Source organism: Harpia harpyja, chromosome 18 (assembly GCF_026419915.1).
Source record: "Harpia harpyja isolate bHarHar1 chromosome 18, bHarHar1 primary haplotype, whole genome shotgun sequence".
In the NCBI taxonomy this organism is placed as follows: Eukaryota; Metazoa; Chordata; class Aves; order Accipitriformes; family Accipitridae; genus Harpia; species Harpia harpyja.
This window is the reverse complement of record NC_068957.1, coordinates 18,560,087-18,582,652: the sequence shown is the minus strand read 5'-3', so window position 1 is coordinate 18,582,652 and position 22,566 is coordinate 18,560,087. Positions and strand designations below refer to the sequence as shown.

Sequence of the window (22,566 nt, the reverse complement as noted above, 5' to 3'; positions counted from 1 at the left end):
GCATCCAAAAATGGGATCATTGGACAAAACTTTCTCCCATAGCTGTGCCAATTTCCTCTGGGATGTGCTTGTTCTGTGGATGGAGAAAGGGCATCTATTTCTGGGACCATCAGCCAGAGATGTTTTATGAGCACAAGATTTGTCCAACAGAGTTACACAGCCCATTTCCCTTAATATCTGTTTATATCTAGACCAGACTGGAAAGGGCAAATCTGTTTCACAGAAAATTGGGATGTTTTAAAATTTGGTTCTATCCAGATCTGTAACAAAATGCAAGACCACACAATTCTGCAAGGGAATTAATCCTTAGTTTTGGGGCCTGGAGTCTGATGGTCTGAGGATGAGGGTATCTGGGATATGGATCTGGAGCCAGATGCTCAAAACAAAAAAAAAAAGATGGGAAATAGTGAAGAAAACTGATGCACTTGCTGATGATACAGCTTCATCGGTAGTTCATCCAGCTGAAGTTTCTCTGCTGAGGGTTATTGTATTTACAGATCAGCAGAGTCCCTGAAAGCCCCTGACTTGTTCACCAACATCTTCCCTTTAGCAGCTTTACAGGCAATGAAATTTACCATCATAATAAAATGGACAGAAATTATCCAGGTTATGAATTCTGGGGGATTTGTGGATTTATTTCTCCTTTGGCTCAAGATTAACTACAAATACAGTTATTGAGAAATTTGCTGATTTCAGAGGAATTCATAATAGGACTAGCTGGAAAACAGTAGTGGTGGTTTTGCAGAAACTCTCCACTGAAATTTCCCTGGTACCGGTATGTCACTGGAAAAAAAGTTATGAAATAGCCTCCTCTAGTGGCACATGTTTTATTGAGAATTTTTTTGAGGGCTTGAATCATGCTTTTTTCCCTAATGAGGAAAGTAGGCTAGAATGATGTCTGCAAAATAAGTGGTAAGAGCTTTTTTGTCTGATAGAGGTTTATGCTTGTACTTCTGGTATTAACAAACCTTTTCCTGTGTGATCAGTTCCCCATGAGTAGCATAAATCTGGATATAAGCATAGTGCTGGGATGGTATGTTTAATAATGAGAATGAAGGCCTGATGGATGATACTGGCACATAAGAGCCCCTTTAATCTATTCATGTTTTTCACTCACACTTTTCTAGTAGTGTTTGGTGCAGCATCTTGTCTGTGGAATGGAACTTTGGGACAAAAATACTGAATTTTGTGCTTAGATCAAACTTCTTCAAGGCATTAACTTCTGTGACTGGCAATGCGGAGTCTGGATAGCGTGGCAAGGATGGAGACTTCCATCTAATTTATAGCTGTGCAAATACAGTACAACTTCTGCGTCTTCATATCAGAAATTCCCAGGTATAAACACGATCTGAATCCACTTGCAAAGTGTTTTGCTTTTATTGACGTGCAATACAGGGAACTTGAGGCTGACTTTCCAAACAGCGTAGGACACTTCCTCATCTGACTCACATTCAGGGACGTCTGCTTGTTCTTTTCTGTCCAGGGCTTAGGTCGATATTTTCACTAGTTTATTTTCATATGTTGTCACAGGAAAATAAAATAATGATGATTCACACTGTTATAAAATATCAGCAGAAATGAAGAATAAAATCTGAAGGATTAGACCCAACCCCAAGTTTGTGTCAAATTAAATGACTTTGAACCCATTATTTTCCTCTGGTAAATAGTGAAATCATTATTTTATTAGAGCTAATTTATTTAATTATCATAAATGAAATGATTTTTAGGAGCACTGATGTGTGTATTGATTTTGGCTGTAAATGCTTGCAGGCTGCTGAAAGAAGAGCTTTCCTTGTGAGTTGTGTTTGCACAGAGCGTTTGCAAATGGCATGGGTAATGCAGAAACAGAGGAGTCGGAACGGGTCGGGCTTGGCAAGAGACACTGTCATTTCAAAACCACCTGCTCATTACTGAGCGCTGCAGCCGCTGTGGTTGGGCTGCCTGCCATTTGGCCAGGACAAGGCTTTGGATACTCCGTACTCGACTCTGTCCTGGACCAGGGTCTTTGGGATTTCCTCAGGTAGGGTGGTAGTCACCACCAGATGCAATTCATCTGGGCTGCTGGAGCTTCATCTCAGGGGGATGAAGGTGGAGTCTCTGCTGATCTCCTCATCCCTGACATCTGCCTGGTATTTCCTTGCAGTTGTTTCAGTGTGATTTTCAGTGGGGCACTTCAGGGAGTTCGATACATGCATGTCAGGGAAATGTAATGGGGTTTATGCTCCCAATTCTCTTAGCTACTTTTGCAAATCCCATCACAAACATATGCACAGCATCCAGCTCTCTTCCCTCAACAGGCAAGCTAGTGAAGGGTTAGTCTTAGTTTTGGTCTGTAATGGAAAATAGGGAAAATGCTTCTTTTACCTTTAAGAATTGGTCTCCAACACCTGGAGTGCCGGATATGAGTAGGATCGTGTTGTCATGAAGGCTTGGATTAGACATTTTCTGCGCTTTCTTTTCCACGTTTGGCGAGTAAGTAAAAACTGTGTTTGAGTTAGAAGTTTGCCAGTGTGATTGAAATTCGCTTTCCAGGTATCAGAAGGATGTCATCCCACAGGGCTCATGTGAATACACAGGTGGCTATAAGAATACTTGTACCTCTTTTTTTTTTAATGTTTTCTCTGTGTTCATCAGCATTTGCCCACATTATGCATGTGTCTTTCCTTGGGGTATGATAAGAGCCAAGCAAGGAGCAGGGGCTTTACTCTGAGCTGCTGCACAGTCATCCTGCCAAAAGCCTCTGCAAATACACTGGGCTGCTGCCACATCCCTGGTGTATGGCTATGGCATGGCTGTGCGTGGGACAGTAACCTTATGTATATTTGCCTCATTTGCCCCATATATCAGAGGTGGAAATGATTCAAGATACCTATCCTTGAGTGTGTCAGTGCAAAGGTACTGTGCTTTCTTGGGTATCTTGGGAATGCTTGACAAAGCATTCTGTTTGCTAATTAATAGTAATGCTGCTAGACTCAAGGCAGCCTGAATATCCCCGCACAGTACCACACTGTGCCAAGTGGACTTGGCCTTTATGTTTTTGCCAAGGGGCCAGCTCCTGAGAAACATTTACTTTCCCACCTGCAGCTGTAAAGTGACATGATGCAGATACCAGGTCGCCCTAGCAGGGCAGCTTCAGTGTCATCCTGTCCTTGTACAACATGTGGGACAACACAAACAAGGGCTATTGGTTTCAGAATGAGAAAATAGGAGTTACTTTTGATTACACTTTGTTTTGCAACTTTACTGAAATGTTCTGAGTAGAATATACAATAAACATTGTATTCCAAATAGAATACAATAGCTTAAAAAGTTTAGGCTAGTACCTATTCTGTCCTTCCTGCTTTATTCTCGTGGCATAACAGCGGGACATTGCAAGCTATTTGCGGGCAGGTAACAAAGTGGGTCTCACACTTTTCTGTTTTCAATCTTATGTCTGATTGTGAGTCCTGCTTTTGCAACTGAGCTTCTGTTGGGCTCAGGAACTTGTCATAAGTCTTCTAAATTGTTGGGACAGTTTCTGACACTTGGGAGTTTGCAGCTGTTTAGTCTCATACGCTGAAAAATCTGAATTTACAACTTGCCCTTTCTGTTAAAACATTGTTTTAATTGCAGAACACTTTTTAAACTTGTTGCATTGTGTGTGGACATGAACTGCACAGATGTTTGCAACTGCAGTGCTGCTCATTGCTTTTTGCAGCCTTGCAATCAGCGCTGAACTCCAGGTGCCTGTTGGAACATGCAGGGTCCTTCCATAAAAATGCTGCTTTCTGCTCCCTGGGATTGTACCACCAGGTGGCAGATGAAGCCAAGGAAAGAAAGCGCTAGTGCTGCGCTGGCTTCACACAGCTTCCCTTCAGTAAGTAGAAGCGGAAACACTCCCTGCATAAGAATATTAAATAGTTTCACTCTTTAAGGGTTGTCTTCCTTATTTTGGATTGCATGACAGAGTAGTACAATCAGGTCAAAAAGAGAGAGGGGAAAAAAAAAAAAAGAATGGAATGGAATCACAGATTCTGCCACACAAATATACAAATATATGATATGTTTACTAATCTGAAATACATATGAAGTAGGATGAATTAAGTCACTTTGTTTGGGTGCTAAAATTTAAACAGCTGAATGACTCTATGGAAATATAAGGATCACTAATACGAAATAGTCTATGCAGAGCAACAGGCTCTAAAACCCCCAATGGGCGTTTTGTCTGGCTGGGCAGCAGTTCAGAGCACTCTATTCTCCTTATTCCCCTTTCTCCAAGAAGGCAAGAACCTTCTTATAGTCATCATCTGTATTTCCCTGGAAGGTTTCTGTTGCAGCTGCTGTTCAGCGCTGCATGATGTTGCTGCGGGACTGCTGAGACAGCAGTGCTGCGCTTGCTGTATTTTGCATTTGAGATTCTTTAGTGATAACAACAGCAACAGACCTGGAGCCTGAGCTCTTAGCCTCTTCCTGCCAGACAAACTGGTTGGGTATTTTGTTGTTGGATTACAGGGAGTAAGGTCAAGCCTGATTTTTTTTTTTCTGGATGAGATCAGTTCAAAACTGCAAAGTAGGATTAATTGAAATGGGAATGCCTAATCATTTACAAGATTATGAATCTGATCCTATATTGCAGTCATGGAAAGGGGCTATTTTTCTGCCGCAGCATAGCAATAATGTGTGTCATTTCTCTTGTACCCACGCTAGCTTCTTTGGATGTGCTTGGGCCCTTATTTCAGCATGCATCATTGCTTAGATGCACACTAGACAAAGTTTGTTGTGGAGAAAATGCACAGAAGGTAGAGCACCGTGCTGGTGGTGTGGCCGTGTTTTCTGGGAGGAGACTGCTTGATACAGTCCTTGCTGCCCTATCCCCATACCAGCCAGCAAGGTAACATGGGACTGCAAATCCTACTGGGACCTGCCAAGTCATCTGTTCTGGTCCCCTGTAAAGCGAATAGTTGTGGCACATAATAGCATGGGTAAACTGATCAAATTGTGCCTTAAAGGGACTGGGTTTGACTCACTACTGTCTCTTTTGGAGGGTTAATTTGAGCTTTCCTCCTTGGATGGTTAGAAATGTAAATGCCCTCTCCAAACCACCCTTTTCTTCCTCTTAGTTGTTTAGTCATCAGTCATCCACTAGTTATAATGTGGCAATCTCCAGTGAGTACTTCATAGCAAATGTCAGCTTGATTTTTATTGATAAATAAGGAAAAAATATAAAATTACTGGTTTTTTACAAATTCTACTTGTAGTCCTTTTGCTGCAGGTCCTACACCACGCTATAAAGTTGCTCTTTTAAACTGACACCCCACAGAGGTAACTAATACTCTAGCAGAGGTAAGGTCTTAGCTGGAATCTCAGAGGAGCTGTGTTCCTTTATGCCAGGTGCTTCTAGGCATGTGCTGAGGGCACATAAGAGACATAAATCAAAATAAAGTGGAGATTAGACACAAGCTGTATTTTCCTTTTATTATAAAAACAATAAAACAAGTTAATGTGCAACTAATAACTAGATGGTAATAAGAATTAGCTGGACACAGGTTAGGTTTTCAATATACAACTCTGACTTTATTGTAAAACCATAAGAATGATTCTGAATCACTTAAACCATTCTTGAGGTAGCAAGAGGACAGAATACTGAAATTTTAATAAGAACCGTGTAAATTTTAGGGAGTTGTCATTACAAATTCATGTAGGCTTTGGAAAAAGGAGTTAAATGCACTGGTGCTTGTGCAGAAAGAACTACATTTACAAGCAGATTAACCTTGTTTATAATTGCAAGGCAGTAAGCAATGCCACTGCTGGCTTTTGTCTGCCTGTCAATAATTGACATGGGTGACATAAAACCTATTGACTCAAGGTCAGTTGTTTGAAATCAATAGAACTCAGCAGGCGATTGGAGATGGGCATGCGTATGTTCTTCCACATGGGTTTTTGACTTCCTTTTCTGAAAATGGTGCCATTTCCAAGTGGAGGGGTCTCAGAATCAACTTTATTTTTTGCACCACTGCAGTTTTCTTGGTGCGGTACTGTTTGTTTCTGGCGCCAATAATTAAGGATGTTCTTAATAGTACAGCGTATTTGGGTATCTGCAATATTCACAGCTTGATTATAAGCAACTGTGGCATAATAAACAGTGAATATTCTAAAATTGTGCAATTCACAGCATGATTTGTTTCTGCATACTTGTTGTTGTGAATTCCAAGTACGTAAGCGGTAATATGTATTAGTAAACGCTGAAATACTATTTTGGGGAAATTGTTTATTAGTAGTAAACTGACATGCTTCACGTTTCAGGTCTAGATTCAGCAAAACATAAATGATAAAACATGTTAAAATGCTTCAGTGGCTTCAGTTGCTAGAACTCATTTTAGTACCTAAAGCCCAGCATCTGGAAAATGTTTCCTTGTCTGTGACTTTAAGGGTCTGATTCTTAGATGTCTCATGCATTTGCAAGTGATTGTGTTAGAGAAATTAAGAAGTTACTGCTCCTCAGCTGGAGTTTAGTGATTTTCCTCCTGATACGCAAACTGGTATATGCTCATTGTGGGTCCATTGCACTGCAAAATAAACCAAGCTCACGCACACGTGACTTGTAAACGTCTCGTGGAGGGAGTGGTAACTCCTGGTGAAGAGGCAGAGCCTTTCTAAATAGCTCTTTTCTACCACTTGTAATTGTATGACTCTACAATGACCAAATCACTCTTAGAAGACAGTATTTGACTTAGAAATCTGACTCTGCTGCTAAATTGCCTAAATCTCATTACTTACATAATATGTGAGCGTGGGCTTAACTTGCTGTGCTGAAGAAGGGATGAGTTAAACAAGGTCTCAGTCAAGTTCAGCAACAGCAAATTCAAATCCAGCCCTTGATTAACACAATTGAAGTACAACTGTAGTCACATTATGGACCACAGTGTTTGCAGTACTGTACATCTTCAAAACCAAATCTCAATGTTTTCTTCACTTGTGAAAATTGCATTAGGAGTAGCTGGTTTGGTTGACCCCAACTAGAATATCTTCAATATTTTTCACCAAATCCAGATATCAAACAGTGAGCTTTTCTGAAATGCAGAAGTAAAGCTTAAAAATTTCAAAAGGTAATTATTTCAGAATTATTAGCAAATGTAATTCTTCTAAGTGCTTTTTATACTTGTAACATTTACGGTACATCAACAATGCAGCTTATTTAAAGAAGAAAGAAAGTATGGTACATATTCTACCTCATGAATGTTGTTGAGCTATTCATATTGCAGAATGCCTTACAATAAAGGATATCAACTAAACCAAGCACCAGGCTCCTGTGGCTGGCATAATGTACTACAGTATCCTGTTACAGGCATTTGTTGTAATTCTAGGAGGGAGAAAATAAAATTTGACACTCAAAAAATAATAAATTTAAGTAAATCATGTAGGAGAAATGTACATTTATGTCCAAGAAATGGTTAGATGTTGCCAGAACAATACAGCTACATTATGAATCTTTAATGATCTCTGAAAGTCATAATGGTCTGTCACTAATGCCCATTAATGATCTCTCTATACCGCGAGTATGGGCTTGATGTTTCTGGCCAGTACCTTAGAGAATACTTTAAATATGCCTTAAACTTTCTCTGATCTACTCCCTGTGTGTCTGCTCCAAATGTAGACTGCAATTGTCTGGGTAGGAGCAGCTTGTAAGGCAGCATGGCTTTGGGGTTAAGAAAGTCTTATTCAGGTAAGATGTATTTAAGCAATATTTTTACAGGAAAAAACTAGAAGGTATTTCCTGGCAACTAATCCACTGTAGAAATGATAAACTACGTAAAGAAATTAAAGCTTAATATTTATTCAGAATGTGGTTGTTCTTTGACTTCATGCATTTTCTTTGGTAACTCTGAAAATACACTATTTAAGAAGGAAAAGGCAGGTCTTACTGTTGATTCCTACTGATTGGAACTGTAAATATACTGAATATGCTGCTGAACTGGCAAATTTGTCCTGTTTGAATATGTATTTCAAATGTCGCACAGGTTGATTTTATGGCCTTTTAAATGTCTGTGCCACATATTTAGTTAATCTTGTACCCAAGCTTTTTGTCAGGTATAAAGCTTGCTTTAAAGAAAAAAAAGATGAATCCAGTTCTGTTCTGATTGCCTTTCATGAGAGTACGGTGCCTAACATTAACTGAAGACAATCTTGTTATGGTGGTAATAACTTGAAAATATTTTTAATACAAAACCATCAGCATTTCTTTATTCTTTTGCAAATGTTTTAGCTAAAGGCTTATGATGGTGTCATTTATTTTTCTTTAATAATGAAAAAGCGTGTTCTCTGCGTTTGGTACGTGAAACAATCAGATTACTGTAAGAACCAACGCCCTACGGCTAGAAAAGAAAAACAAATCCAAGGACTCTTGGAAAATGCCCCAATATCAAACAATAATCTGAATAGGCAGTGTGTACAGAGAGTTAGATATTAACCGTGTGAGTTAGATATTAACTGCCTGGGTCATATATCATTCTTTATTAGAAATAACTCAACATGATTAGTAAACAACTTTTATGACATTGCACGCGGCATCCATGTTTTTCGTCTCTTCAAAATTAATACAGTAAATCTCAGTAAAGCGTAGAATGTGAAGTAAGCAGTCTGCAATATTTTTGGCATGTTAAAAATGCATTTGCAAACTATAATCACTTAATATGTAATCCAGATTATTAACGACTAAATGCCTCGCTCTTTCGCAAAAGCGGTAAGTTTTTATAGCACGCCGGCGGTAAAGACGAGCTGGGTCCGAAACCCTCAACAGATTTTGCCGTCGGTTAGCTTTTTGGGGCGTACGTCGCCTAGCCACGATACACAACGCTGCCGGTTGATTATGGACCTCGACGTTTGGTTGTAGACTCGGTGTGAGGGGCCGGGGAGTTGTCCCACGGAGCGGGGACGTGTCGCGGGGTGCCGCAGCGGGGCGGGATGCGGCCCCGGCGCGGCGCGGATCAGCACCGCGGACAGCGGCCGCCGCCGCGGCTCCCGGCCCCCCCTCCCTCCCGGGGCTTCTCCCCTGTCCCCCCCCCCCGTGTGTGTGTGTGTCCCCCCAAAGTCCCCTCTGGGGCCATCCCAGAGCCAGGGGGACCGCCCCGAGCTCCCGCCACATCTGAAGACACGGCCTTCAATGCAAAATCACAGCGGCTCTCCCTGCTCGCCCGAACCCTGCGCTTTCAACTTCGCTCTTAATTACAGCCGGAGGCACCGCGTACGTTTGCTGTAATTAAATATCACCAGTGACCGAAACAAAACCGGGGAAGAAAGTGAGTGACCTTGCTGGGGCAGTTACAAGAGCTAACTCTAGGTGTCTCTCTTGTTTCTGGGTTTAGCAGCAATTTTACACGCTTGGCTTTTCGACTGCAAGTACTGGAAATCTGTCCCATTTGTTTGGTTTGTAACTATTTACAAATTAATGTTCTACAGCACGCTTCCTGTACAGGAAACTCTATACTTTGCCAAAAGCCTCCTGAAAAGACTTTACATCAGAACTTTTTAAGTAGGCTAAAATTTATGGCAGTAATGGTTTAAAAATATAGTCACTGAGTAAGGCATTTCATATATTACAGAGCTGGAAAAACAAGTAAAGGGCTGAGGGAGGTGGAAGTTTCTCCCAGCATTAACAGCTCTACTCTGATTCCTTGGTATTTGTGCATCTCAGCATTGTTGAAATGTCTTGGGTTTGCTCATATTTACAAGTCAGGAATAAGAAAGGCAGAAAAAAACGCCTGTATTTAAGTGTCCATGTCATGAATGTAGAGCCCATATTTGCAGAGGTTTGAGATGTCTAACTCCAGTTACAGTCCAGAGGAAATACAGATACCACCAACTTCTGGGAGCCATATCTCTTGCTCCAATCGTGTGAGGGGAACTGCCTGGGAGTCCCTACAGGCCTCGCAGAGTGCTGCAGAGTTTCATTAATTCTGTGTGGCTGCGTGTTTTACCTGTGCAGCTGTACATATAGGTGCCTTTTTATAGTTAGACTCTTTAATCTCTTATAACTGCCCCATATAGGAGACAAGAAAATCCAAGGAGGTCTTCCTTCTTTATGGTTACATGGAATGGGCTGAGTGGAATCGGTCAAATGATAACATTGAAAGATCAGCCAAGATAACTTCTTACAATCCAGTGGGCTTAGTTCTGTACCTTAGAATCCAATTCTGCTCTTTGTCCTTTCTTTCCCAGCAAAAGCTCCCAGGGCTTGGAATGTTGTGTTGTAGATGAAGATAAACTAAGTTTATTTGTTTGTAAACAAGATTAAGTTGACCTCAACTGAAGGATAAGGTCATCAAGACACTGATGGGTTTTGTGGCTACTGCTCATTAGAAGCATGTTGTAATTTTTAATGAAACAAGGAAAGAATATCCTGGCAGGAAGAGGTGGAAAATGAGAATGATAAACAAAGGGAAGAGGGTTGAAGGGAGAGGACAGAAATCCTGGTGATATATCATCATCTGCTAAATATGGTGTCTCTCTGCTGTAAGTTTAGCTCAGCATGATTTAGCAGTATGACTGGAGACTTGCAAAGGCCATACATATGGACTGGGAATTTAATTAAAATCATGGTATTGTATTTGTATCTACTTCTGCAGCTTAATCTACTAGTTTCGTGGAGGTTTTAGGTAGAAATGCAGCTACAAGTTGGACAGTTATCCGGTCTCTGTACAAGCAAATGTGCCCTTATTGTAGTTCAGCTGGACTTAAGCGAGGAATAACAGTGCCTAGCTCAGGCAGCTTCATATCTGTTTCTCTGGTTCCTGAGTATTGTTTCCCTGCATAGCAACAAAACCTTACTGTGCTTTCCGATGAGGTCTGAGTCCCCAGAAATGTACCCAGCCGCCTAATGCGAATATTGGGAGCAGCAGCAGATGTTCTGCTATTAGCCTTCTTCTCTGAATTGACTTCTCTGAATTTCTTCTAATTTGCTTGTGTAGAATTTGCATACCCAATTTTTTAGTCTCCAGACCTATTTAAACCCAATACAGCAAACGCCAGCTTGTGGTTCTCGTTCCTGTTTTGCTAGCCAATGTTACTTGTGAGTGTTGTTTGCAAAAAGAGTGCATCTAACTTATGCTAATGAATTCCCCTCTGTTTACTTGTGATAGGTTGTATTTTTCACCTAAAAATCCCTGTGTGATTTAAAGATGTCACCTTAGCTCTGCTCTTGCCACCAGCAGCTCCTGCTAAGCCTGGAGTTGCCATGAGGCCAGTTGCTGGAATGTATGTGTGTGGGCAAAGTGAAACTGTGCGACGACTTGGGCTGGTTTTATATTCGCATGTATTACTGAGCACTGCCAGAAGCAAGTCACTGAGCTACATGGACCTTCATTAAGTGATTACTTAGTTTTGATGATGGTAAATATTATTTATTGTAAAGATGCATTAGGTAGATTATAGTCTGAATCACCGCGCAGTGATAGTTCAGTAAGGTAGAGGTAGTGTTTTCCTTCATGCAGCTGTGAAAATAATGGTGCTTTTTTGGATAGGAATGAATTGCCATCTGGAGGTGCCTTTCTCTCTTTTTTCTTGGCTGTACAGCCCAGATATTTGGCCAGATGAGCTTAGATAAACCTAACTTTTACATGACTGAACTTAGGTCAGATATGTCTTGTTATGTCGCTATTAATATCATGATTATTAGATGGTGAATGGAGACAGAATGCAGAAGTTTGGGCTCATGGCCCTTTTCCTAATCCCCAGGGATATACCTTCCTTCTGGTTACTGAAACTGAGACCAGCATTTTTGCTCAGGAAAACTGGTTCCAGTTCCATGACAGTGAGTGGAGCAAGGCCCTGCTTGCACATTTGCAGAAGCATTGGCCCAGTGCAGGGTCTGACTCCAGCTCCTGGAGAGCCCTGCCTCCATCCAAGACATGGCACTTTTTGCTCCAAGTCCCTTTCATTTGTGACTAACTCTGTTCGCATTCTCATTTGTCTGTGTGAACTTGGTGCCATGATCTCAGCAGTCAGGTAAAAGTCACAGAAAACCATTGCCAGGCTCTTCAGATCCCAGCCCGGGTAATTTGGTTTCATTACTAGAAAACAGATGGGTCTTCCATCATTAACACAGCAATGGGAAGCAGCAAGCTTGGCATCCATCACATGATTGCAGCGAATTGGGCTCTGCAGTTATGTGGAGTCAAGCGGTGGGGCAGAAGTTAGCTTCGAGCAAAGCAAGGACCACGGCTGTGAGAAGCTGGTAGCATGGCTGTGAGCGTGCTTGGGTGCAGGTGGGAGGGAGAGAATTCTCAGAGGGTCCAACTCACTGGAGACCCAGTGAGTCTGTTTCTGTCAAGCTCTTGACAAGGGATGAACCATCAGATCTGTGAAAAGGTGGAAAAAGATCCATTTGAGTAACGTGACAATCTCTAGGCAACTTGCTTTGGGTCTGTGAAGGACTATTTACAGTGCTTTGTCATGTGTAAAGTGGCCTTATGTTAGGTTTGACAGTGGCATATAGCCCACACTTCTCATGTGTCCCATGCTGAGATGTAAATATTTCAGGGATGATATGCTGTCATTTACATTGATGTTTCTGAGAGTCATCATGCTGAGAGGTGAATGAACAGATACTTCTGTGCATAATGATGTGGGAGTATTTTTTTGCTATGGCTTTGCGGTGGGCAGAGAGAAGTCGGTCGGTCACTGCTGCAAGTTCCTGGCTCAGGTTGGGCCCCCCGAGACACCGGAATAATGTGTTCCCAACTCGGGAGCCCGCAGAGCTGTGGGAGCTGATCTCTTCTGTTTGTTCTGTGACCTTTCCCAGCTGATTGGCACTGATCTTTTATGCACCGGATAGACGATCTTTTGTGGTTGACATTTTGGGATGACTGAATATGGATTAACCTACGCAAAAATATTTCCATTTTTCTACCTTCAAACAACGTCCTCCTTTTCCAAAAATGCCTGCACCACCGGGTTAGATCAAATCCAGTTTTGACTGAGACAGTGCTGTAAAGGAATTGGAATTCATAGCTGGGAAGGGACAGAACTGGGATTTCTCTTATCAGTATTTTCTCTGAGAATCTGAGAGGAAACTGGTGTTCTTGATGTGAGATCTTATGGCCATCCTGAGCATTTAGCGGGGCATGTCAGTCATGAAGAAGAGGCCCGAAGTCTTGTCAGAGTCAGTGAACCTTGTCCTAGCAAACTTGTGCAGATCTGATAAGAGAACAGGATTAGGATATGAGAACCTTTTGTAATGCATCAGGCGCAGAATTATTTTTTAAATATCTCAGTAGTCTTAGTGATGATTCACATGTTGAAGACAGGGATGTGTTTCTCTGCTTTGCTGGATGGGGGCACCGATTGTACCGGGGGTCTCTTCTGGTCTTGAGATTCATGATTCTGTACTCTGAGAAGACAAAAATCAACCAGCCACCTAATCCCTTGAACAACAAGAGAGCTCTTAGATAAAGTGGGTCCAGGTGACATGACTACAGTAGTGTCACAGGAATTTAATTGGATTTTTTTCCTGTTACTGAGCAGAGCTGCGCAGTGCACTTTTGCAAAGAACCATGGCACAGGAACATCCATGTCACTATATACAAGTGCCCTTACGTTCTCGACATAAAAATACTTCTGTTTACAGCAATACAGCTCATATAAAGGTCTGCAGCTGATTATTGAAGGCAGACTTTACTATTAAGGTTAGTTTTAAGGTAGCCCAGTTGGTCTGTTGACTAAAATATCCTCAAATGTGACCTCTTGGTCTGCAGCTGCCTGAAGGCCCAGCTCTTTCTTCCACTAATACCTTTTTCCACCTTGCACTCAGAAATAAACATCTAGCTGACTCTGAATTTGGCTCATATCTAGGGTAAAACTAGGCTTTCAGGGGCAGTGAACTGGACAGCAAACCGCGCTCATCCCCTGAGCAGAGAGCACCCAGACACTCGCCGTTCTGCAGCGCTCGTGTCCAGCCGCGGAGCTGGCTGCAGAGGAAAGGCTGAGTCATTTCCACGGGATGTTTCACGGAGGAGCTAAGTGATGCAGGGCTTGGGTCTGAACAGCTCTGTTTCCTGGTGAATAGTAATTCTGTTTACTTAGAAGAGGAAAAAAATCACTGGGGGCCTCAGTGCTGCTGTGTCATACCCGACTGGATGAAGTCTTGTTTATCTCAACCTGAAAAGAGAGAAAAGTGATTCTGGTGGCACTTTTCAGAAAATACTCCTCTACTTTTGGGGGAGTGTAGGCAGTGGAAATAGTCCATAGATTTGAATCCTGAAGCTTTTCTTTTTCTGTTTGATCTGTAAGAGCAGTAGCATGTTACCCCAGCAAGAAAGCCTCGGGAGGGACTCATGACATCCTATGCCAGGCTGAAATCTTTTGTCACACCAAAGCAGCTTCAGGCTTGTAAATGTGGTGGGGTTGGGGTGGTTTGGGGTTTATGCTGGGGTGAGTGAGGTCTGGAGCTGGCTTTGACTTTTCTTCTGGTCTCAACGTTCATGCAGAATTTGTTCTGCCCAGCATCTACCTGTTTATATAGGACCTACTATAAATCTTTCAATACTTGTTTAATAGGGGAAGAGGAAATAGCTGAACATGCTGTTTAGTCTGAAGATGGGATGGTTTGACCCAAGGTGCTGGCAGTAAGTTCCTGCTTTATGGCAACACGTCGTGAGAATCGTTAATGCTTCTACGGGGCACAGAGGAGCTTGGGTCCCTCAGCGAGTCACACGTTGGGCTCATGTGCCAATCACCAGTGCACTTGAACAGGGAGCTGGAAAGTGCTGTCTCTCCTCCACCCGTTCCCTTCTCTGACAGCAATGCTGCACTGATACGCCGCTCTGCGCTCGATCACATCTGTTGACGTTCATGTGCCGAAAAAGCACAGGCCTTCAGGGGTGGGGGGAAAGGAGTTCCTCTGCTCGCAGGCTGCAGCTGGCACCGGGCGTGCTGCAAAGCTGCGGCGGCTTGTCAAAACTTGCAGCTTGTTTCATGACAGTGAGTTCTGGAGCTGGCTTGTGACTCTTCATCTGGTCTCGATTTTTGTGCAGCGTTTGTTTTGCTCAGCATCTACTTGCTTATCTAGGACCTACTATAAATCTTTTGCGCTCGGGATGGATTCGAACTCCTGGGAAACAGCAGTGGTCTGGGACCTGCCACAGCACAAATGGTTCGAGGAGGGTGGTGAGAAAACCAGAAGTTTTGCCCTTTCCTCTAATTTGGTGAAACAGCCACCACTGCTGCGGTTTGGGCCAATGATGGGGGTTTGATGCCTTTTCTTGCAGGAGCCGGGCAGAACGCTCTGTGTTGGTTGAAAACCATGTCCTGCGTTAGTTGAAGAGCCAGTCCTGGTTTGGGGGGGCATGGTACCAAATTGCAGGCTTTACTCTTGCCCAATCCAGGCAACTTCTGGAGGTTCAAGTACGTTTTAATGATCAGAATCATGGAAATAATCATCAGCATAAACTCAACAGATGACTGGGAGGAAAAAATATAAATCAAAAGCGCACCCGCTTTTGATCTTTGTCTGCTTCAAAACAGTGGAATTGCTGCTGGGTCACATCCCAGCTCCAGGTAGATCATGGCGCTGTCTCTGACAGTAACTGTACAAGTCTGTCCCATGCTGATTTCTTAAGAGATGCTTAATTATTGATTGAAATGGGGCTGGCAATTTACTCTTCAGCTTTAAGAGTGCCCCGTTACAATAATCACACACAAAGAAAGAGGACGGATGTTCAAGGAGTGTCTGGTTGTCTTCTACATTCAAAAAGCCACTTGGAATGTTATTTTATTTTATTTTACCTTTTTAGCATGGTGGGGAGTGAACAGCTCTTGCTGTTCAAAGAAAATAAAGCTGTTCCTTGAGATTTTTATATCTGTAACACTGAAGTAGTCCAAAGACTGGTTCTGTACCAAAGTCGTTTTCCCAACAAGATCTTCATTTTCATGTGCCATTTATAGTAAATGAAGACATGTTTGTAGGAGTACCGATAGATGGAGAGGTTGATCATGCAAAAAAACTGGAGGACTGTTTTTTGAAACTTAAATCTGATTATGCATATATGCTATTTTTATTCCTCTCTTTAGTTATCTGTCAAGGAACATTTGTGCAAATGAATTTTCATTATGGATTTTAAGCATGCAGGCTGGAATGCTGGCAGAAAGATATCCTAAATACTGCTTTTATATACTGCTTTTCCCCAGAATTTTCAAGGTTAGCCAAATTCTGACTTCTGGTTGGTCACTGTGAAAATCAAATACCATCTGACCTATAGGACAGATCACAATGAAGCAGCTTTACTTTGATCTGAAGATCAAACGCTGCTTTCCAAACTGGGAATATTTATAAAGTAACGGGTGAGTCTCAGGAGAAACAAGTCTCACTCATGACTGTATTGGAAGTGGAAAGATGGCAAAATTCATAGTATGTTACCGGTGAGTTGAGTAGGATGAGTTATTACTAATAATATCCAACTGGCTGTCTCTTGGGTTGGCTTTCACATGTCTTATGTGGACTGGCAGATGAGGGTAGTGGTGGAACTTGTGAATTACAGTTATTTTTACCCTACTGTTTAACCCAAATAAGAAATTAGGAGTATTTATTTAATATGTATATGTGGATACCATGAAGCGCCTCATAAGCAAAGGTGAGTGTGCATATATACCTATACCTGTTGGTGTACATGTATACATATACTTCTTGCAGGAAAGAGGTATTGTGGATGGGTATGTGGGGCTGCCAAATTCAATATACCATGTCAGCTGTCGAGGTCTCAGGCTGTGATGGCACACATTGTACTTTCAGTCGGACATCATCTTAAAACTTGTGCATTATGGGCATTTTGGTTATTCAGGCCTGGCCACACAACATGTTTTATTGGGGCAGAAGTTCCCAGTTGGAGGAAACAGATTTGGACCCATTGCGAGCTGTTTCTAGTCCAGGGAAGGACTGTAGCGTTTGCAGATGAATAGTGAACTGCTTTTGAATTGGGCTCTTTGAAGTGAAGATATTGGGTGGCATGGTTTCCGCTGCACTTGCCTGGGCCCACGGTGTGCAACCCCAGGGAGGGAGGAGAGGACCTCATGGCTTTGCCGAGGGCGTGTGGAAGAGAGGAAGAAGGGACGGGTATCCTGAGAAGCCTGGCTGAGTCTGAAAGCGCACGAGAAATCTGGTGCTGTCACACCAACCCACCTGCATCGGTTCTGTCTCGATAGCCCCAGGGGAGCCCTGGGGCTGGCCCAGGGCACGCAGGACGCAGCTCCCAGGCTTGGGTGACTGAAGCCTGTTGCCGTCGCAGTCCGCGCTGAGCTCAGCTCCTGCAAGGAAGCAGCCCACAGCCTCCCCCGTCCCACTCACGGGACATCCCACCCTGCCTCAGTGCTTGCAAGTGCCTGCGAATCCCCTCTGCCTCGGGGATAAATTCTTTCAATAGTTGTTTGCCTTGAGGGCTGCAAATCTCTGTTTTGTTTCTAGCCTGAATTGGCTTTATTTTAGGCTCCAGCTGTTGAAAGCATGCTGAAGAGCAGGGGGTGGGTTGCAAAGGCACCCCCAGGACCTCCTGCTTCCCATGTCCTGGGGCACGGACGTGTGCAGGGTTCGGTGTCCGCTGTGCAGGGCATTAACCAGGCTCTGGCACCAGACTCTGCTCCCAGCATCGCGGCACCGCTGCATCTCCCTGCCCTGGTACCACCGCAGCCTGGCCCCCGCTCAACCAATGGTGAATAAACCCAACTGGCATGAAAGCCTGGCCTCGGGGGACACAGGGGCACCGGGGGGGGGGGGACGAAGGGAAGAGGGAGAGCAAGGCAACGACAAGGAAATTGCTCTCTCTGAGGATTTTCTAGTCTCTGCTAGAAAACTGGAGCTGAGTGCAGGGCGGGGTGGGGGGGAAGGAAAGGCGAGAGAGGCAAAAGCTCTCCAATAAATCAGTGAGGCAGGGAGGGGGCCGTCCTGTAAGGCTGAGGAAAAGGCAGGGGGAGAGCTAGGGCTGGAGCTGCCCTGCCTGCTCCCCCGACCCACCTTCCTGCTGCCGGCCAGGTGTCCCCACTCGGCTGCCGAAAACGCGGTGCCAGCTATTTGCTCATCGCAGTCACGTTTGTTTGGGTGTCTGCGCCTCCCCAGGAGGCGGCTCTGGCAAAAGCAGGTACCCGCAGCCCGCGGGGCCGGCAAGGGTGGGTAGCTGGGGTGCACCGGCTCCCACTGCCCACCCTGAGCCCCTGCCTGCTCGCTGCCTGCACCCGGGGAGGGGGGGGACCCCCCTCCGCAACTCTCCACAGAGAGCCACCGGGCAGGTCTGCCGCTCGCTGCCTTGCCTGGGAGAGGAGGAGGAGGAGGAGGGAGAGGAGGAGGAGGAGGAGGAGGAGGAGGAGGGTGGTGATAAGGGGCTTGCTGCGTCGCCTCATTTCTGTCCCCAGCGCACAGCATCCGCTGCCTGAGGACTCCTGCTGCGGCAGTCTCGGCGCTGAGCTGCCGGCGACCGGGCGGGCGTCGGGGGAAGCTCTGGCTGTTTACTGTCTGGTGACAAGTGTTGCAATGCAAAAGCTGAAGGCGTCCCTGGAAGGGAGGCTGTGCTGGCAGCGGTACCTGTAAGGAGCGGAGGGGAAGAGGCTTCCCGAGGCATTCGGCAGCAGAGGCTCTAGGCATCGGCACCTCCTCCCAGTGTCTCCATCGCCACTTGCTTCGGATCTCTTCTTAAGGGAGAAGAGGGGAAAAAAAGGATCCAGACCCCCCCTGCAGCTGGACCAGCCCCTGCTGGAGTCTAACAGGTGTTTGCTGGGATTTGAATGGGGAGGGGACGGGTGGGGAGAAAAGTTAACTGGAGAAATTGGGGCTAGGAGAGATGCAATGATCTTGCACCAAGTGGATGTGCCATGTCTGCATGCGAATAGCGCGCCTGGAGAAGCTCGGAGGGATGTCTTGCGAGTGATCTGCTTGATCTCCGTAGAAACGCTCACCTCTGCCTGCAAACTTTCCCCTGCCAGAAGTTGGGAGGAATAAAAAAAGCATCAGAAAATCAAAAGGGGAAGATCTCGGCGGACAAAAACACTTGAGCTAAACTGTTGCATCCCGACCCGGGGCTCCGGTGCGAGCATCCTGCCGGTGTCTCCCGGGCTCCCGAGCCAATTGGCAGCGGGTGGCGTTGGCCAAGGCGCCCGGCAGCGTCCCCGGCATTGGGGACGGGCCGAGCAGCATGCTGGCTGCGGCGCCCGCGGCCGGCGAGCAAACCCCGCGTGCCTGACCCGTCGGTGGTGCCGGGGCGGTGGCGGCCATGGCTGCAGCCATCGCCAGCTCCCTGATCCGCCAGAAGAGACAAGCCAGGGAGCGGGAGAAGTCCAATGCCTGTAAGTGTGTCAACAGCCCCAGCAAGAGCAAGGGAAGCTGCGACAAGAACAAGTTGAATGTGTTTTCCAGGGTCAAACTCTTTGGCTCCAAGAAAAGGCGAAGAAGGCGACCAGGTTGGCAAGGGTTATGTCTTTGGGGGGTCGGTTTGTTTGATTTAATGCAAACTGGGATGTGTATCGGGCGTGGGGAAAGGGGGACCGGTGTCTCAGGGCTGGTAAAATGAACGCGCAGGTATTGCCACTCCTGGCTTGTACGATCTGATAGACGTGGGTACCCCATGCCAGTCCCTTCCCCTTTCATGTTCATCTGGTTTATTTGGATAACACACACCATTGCTAACTGCCTCACTTGCACACCCCTGTGCACCTGTGTACCGGTAATTCAGTAGTCTTGTCTCTCTGTTACACATACACGAACACACGTGATTTATTTGTGGGGGAGATGTTAGCAGGGGAAGTTCCCACACATACACCTCCTTCAGTTGTATGTTAAATAACTTGGCGATCTAGAGATCTGTTTTTGTCTTCCTGCTTCATAGAATGCCTGTGCCATGCTTTATTTGCTGATTGCAGACGAGGCTTTTTGCTTTTGCTGGCATCTTCCAGAGTTTTGCTTCAGCGCCCTGTTCCTTTCTAGGAATCTCATACATGCAGCTGCCCTGCAGATACGATGCTCTCTGTGTCAGAGGTGCAAAAGATCAGGCATGAAGACTCAGTCCCTGATCTGAGTGGGTTTTTTGTATGTGGGAGGAGCAAAACCCTCTGGTAATGTTGCTATCCCTTTGCTGTGCTGAAACATTGATGCCGTTAGCCACTTAACCTGTCTGCCTTTCTCAGCAGCCATGGAAGAGGTGCCTCACTCGCAGTTTGCCAACAGCTTTGGGATGTATTTTGGCTAAAAAGTCAAAGTGGGGACTGGATTAATTTCTTGTCAGAAGAGTTGGTAGATAAGAATTGTGCATCCGTCAGTACCCTTATCAAAGGTTGCTAATAGGAGCTAATATACTTATGCAAACTGTTGTAAGCCTTTGCCTTCAGCTCCTACTAAAATGACGTACAGCAGCAGAGCTCCCTAATGTCTTTGATTACAAACACAAGGAGTCTTATCCAGACATTGGCTCTTGGAAATGACACATCATATCTTCACAGTATATTTATCTCTGAATTAAGTAAGTTGTTGTGGAGTGAGCTGCGGAGATGCATTGCCTCCTGACAAGCATAATTGTGTGAAATGACTACAATGCAGATGTCATTGGGATTCAGTGGAAGTAGACCTTTTTTGCAATTACTCCTGGTGCATTACCTAGATATCTTAAATGACAGACTTGACAGCAGATCTGTTGCTATATACTTTTTGGTCTAGAATGATCTGAAACTGGATGAGATATCTCGCTTTCTAACTGTGAATCTGAGGATGGTTATGAAAAAAGGAAATCTATCCAAACTATGCGTTGTTTTGATCTTTCTTCTTCTAGCTGATGAGGTAATTACCTCAACCCTTATGGTAATATTTATTTTGCAGTTTGACACATTGCTGGATTTCAGGGTTCCCCCCTCCATTTTCCATATGTTCATTGAGTAGTTTATCACTTCGGATGCTCTGTACTCTTTGGAGCAGTGAGGAATGGGGGTTTGTTTATTAGAGCTGCAGCAGTGCCTGTGCTAAACATTTGCTGCTATATATTTAGGCTCTCAACTGTCACTATGGCTCTTATTAGCGCTATCGTAGTAGTCCTCTTTTTCCTCTCCATTTAAGAACTCACACCTTTTTAAAGGGCAGAATACACTCTTTGCCAGCTCATTTCTAATCTTAAATGAGATAGGGCTGAGCTCCTGAGGCCAAGAAGTACGCTGTTGGAATTTGTATTCACTGGAAGTAGATTTTACTGTGCTACCTACCTTGCAATCGAAAGTGGCATTTAATCATTTTGGCAATTGATTTCATAGACATAAATTTGATCTCAACCTAAATGAAAAGTGTTGCAAAGCTGGCTGCCCTGCTTTTGTTTTGGGTCTTTTTCATATCTCAGCCTTGAGAAGAAACCCAGAGATTTGTTTTTAGCATCCTGCTCGCTTGGAACGGCACATCAGGATTTCCCACATTAATCTCACTATTGTTTTTTTACAGAGCCTCAGCTTAAAGGTATAGTAACAAAGCTATACAGCAGGCAAGGATACCACTTGCAGTTGCAAGCAGATGGAACAATTGATGGAACAAAAGAGGAGGACAGTAGTTATAGTAAGTGACATGAGAATCAATGGTGTGTTTGTGAACTGTGGTGTCTTATTCTTCCCATCTAGGTCCGTTCAAAATTGTTGTCCTGGGATGACTGAGTGAGTGGAAGCGGCATTGACACTGTGCTCACAGCGCAGAAGTCTTTCAGACTTACTGGGTCTGAGAGAAATGCAAATAAAAATCACTTATAGAAATAATGAACCAGAGGAGGTAATGATGACACATATGACAAACAAAGCAAATGTTATCTCCATGGTAATCTAGAGAAGTTCATTGCTGTCCTTTGGATTTTATTAGATTTTTTTTTTTTTCAACAGGGAAAATTTGCTCGCCTACTCAGTGTGCCTGAAATAGAATAACGCTATCTCCACTCTTAAACAGGGGCTCATTCAAACAGAGCCATGTTATTTTACACAATGAGAGTTCATCATAATTTTAAAGTTCACATTTCCCTATTATTATTTTTTTTTACCCCTTCTGAACTTAATTATACCTTCAGCTTTCAAGCAGATCTCCCTCAGCTTTTCTGTGAAAAAGCTTTGGATGTTTTGGGTTTGGTTTTTTTACAACTTCAAGAATTGACAGAAAACAGGAAAAGATGACTAGACCATAGATTTGGTGTGTGTAAATAAAATATTTAAGAGTTTCGCATAGTTGTACTGTTTAGCCAAACTACTTTTCTGTTCTAAAAAAAAAAGTTAGGAGGCGCAAGGAGTTTGAGAAGGTATTTCAGGCCACTTAGACAACAAACCATAAAATCCAACAGGCAGACATTCCTTTTAATTATTAAAAAGTGCTGATTTAAGTGCCATCCTCTTCATATGAAAAGCATTTGCAGGTGAAACATCATTTCATTTTGCAGGGCCCTTGAATATTGCAGAGTAAGCACTAGATGCAGTAGGAAGTAGCATATCTTAGTTGTCCGATCGCTTGCTCTCGCCCTTTTCCCGCACCCTCTTTAATCCTTTTGGTATCCCCATGTTAACTTCTGAGTGACAGAAGGGAACTGGTTACGCTGCTGGAGGAGGTCTCTG

The 22,566-nt window shown here is 44.1% G+C and overlaps 1 protein-coding gene across 5 annotated transcripts in view; it reads left to right on the top strand.

The window, feature by feature from the left end:
- The window catches only part of FGF13 (fibroblast growth factor 13), a 266,520-nt gene that overhangs the window by 182,031 nt on the left and 61,923 nt on the right, over nucleotides 1-22,566 (top strand). For 3 of the 5 annotated variants that reach the window (XM_052813808.1, XM_052813805.1, XM_052813807.1), the window contains one exon: nucleotides 21,425-21,535. In XM_052813808.1, coding sequence (XP_052669768.1) covers nucleotides 21,425-21,535 — 111 coding nt within the window. Of the gene's footprint in view, nucleotides 1-7,596; nucleotides 7,703-18,755; nucleotides 19,411-21,424; nucleotides 21,536-22,566 lie in introns of those variants that run through there. The other 2 variants (XM_052813809.1, XM_052813806.1) reach the window with 2 other exon arrangements.